We start from the raw sequence: 1,307 nt of genomic DNA, 5'->3' as shown, positions 1-1,307 counted from the left end.
TATTTTTTTTATTTTTATTAATATTATTTTTTATTATTGTTTTTTTTTTTTTTTTTTTTTTTTTTTTTTTTTTTTCTAATGTCAGGTTTTCAAATGCAACGTTGTTTAAATCACTACGAATATCCAAACTTATTCGTCGAGGATTCGCACCAAAACGCTCTAAACGTAAAAAGAAAAATAAAATATTACTTAATATATTTATATATATATATATATATGTATGTATTTTTTTTTTATTCCTTGGTTTGAACTTTAAAATTTGTATCCCTAATATTTCACATCCGCTTTGTCTTGTTGTTGTTCTTTTAGGAATTGAAATATTTTATAGAAGAACAGGTATACACAAACAAATATATCAACATGCACATTAGTGCTATATACACCTCCATATGTCTGTGGAAAAGTAATGGTACCAACATTATGTTAGACAATGAAAACAATAATAATAATGATGATAATATAGATATGATTCATATGAACAAGGAGCATAGTTGTATAGCTGCTCTGAAGGTATGAATTGTTCATTCATAATAAATGATTTTGACAAAAAGTATATTATATGTTAATTCATATGTATACACAATTTTTTATTTTATTTTATTTTGTTTTATTTTAATTTTTTTTCCATAATGATATAACAAAAAAAAAAAATTGTATACAGAAAAAATAAAATGTCAAAGTGTTATAATTAAAAAAAATATATATAACTTTAAACAAATGAACAAATGGATATATATAAAAATGCATATATACACATATATATTAAGAAACATATATAAATATATATATATATATATATAATTGATAACAAAAGGAATATGCTCATAATTTTTCTTCTATATGATTAGCTACAAGTGTCATAATTTGTATTTTAAAGAATTACTGATGAATTAAAAGCTAAATGAGTTTTACAAATTCTATCTTCCACATTTTAAATCCTGGTCATAAAGGGTATACTAAAAATAAAAATATGTACAACATCATTGTATATATATATATATATATATATATATATATATTCTTACTTATTAATATATTTATTCATTTTAATATGCTTCTTACTATGTAGAACGAGTTTGTTCTATATATGTCTGATATTCGTAATTATAACATTTTAATAGATATTTTTCTTCTCTTTTTATTGTTCTATAAAAATAGACCCATGATAATAAAAAGGACAGTGTGAAGCAAAATAAGTTGGACAGCAGTAACTGCAAAACTAAAGTAAAAAAAAAAAAAAAAAAAAAAAAAAAAAAAAAAAAATTAAATATATAAATATATATATATATTTATTTTTTTTTTTATTT

General features: G+C 19.6%; 2 protein-coding genes across 2 annotated transcripts in view; one reads left to right on the top strand and one right to left on the bottom strand.

The window, feature by feature from the left end:
• The window catches only part of PRSY57_1236100 (hypothetical protein), a gene marked incomplete at both ends in the record, with an annotated part of 1,854 nt that extends 1,338 nt beyond the window's left edge, over positions 1–516 (top strand). The window contains 2 exons of the mRNA XM_012908779.2: positions 86–165; positions 310–516. Of these exons, the coding sequence (XP_012764233.2) occupies positions 86–165; positions 310–516 (287 nt within the window). The remainder of the gene's footprint in view (positions 1–85; positions 166–309) is intronic.
• Positions 517–931: 415 nt separating this feature from the next.
• The window catches only part of PRSY57_1236000 (protein-S-isoprenylcysteine O-methyltransferase, putative), a gene marked incomplete at both ends in the record, with an annotated part of 2,240 nt that continues 1,864 nt past the window's right edge, over positions 932–1,307 (bottom strand). The window contains 2 exons of the mRNA XM_012908778.2: positions 932–956; positions 1,063–1,219. Of these exons, the coding sequence (XP_012764232.2) occupies positions 932–956; positions 1,063–1,219 (182 nt within the window). The remainder of the gene's footprint in view (positions 957–1,062; positions 1,220–1,307) is intronic.

Source organism: Plasmodium reichenowi, chromosome 12 (genome assembly GCF_001601855.1).
Source record: "Plasmodium reichenowi strain SY57 chromosome 12, whole genome shotgun sequence".
NCBI classification, from domain to species: Eukaryota; Apicomplexa; class Aconoidasida; order Haemosporida; family Plasmodiidae; genus Plasmodium; species Plasmodium reichenowi.
The sequence above is the reverse complement of the archived record's forward strand: the minus strand, read 5'-3'. Positions and strand labels throughout refer to the sequence as shown.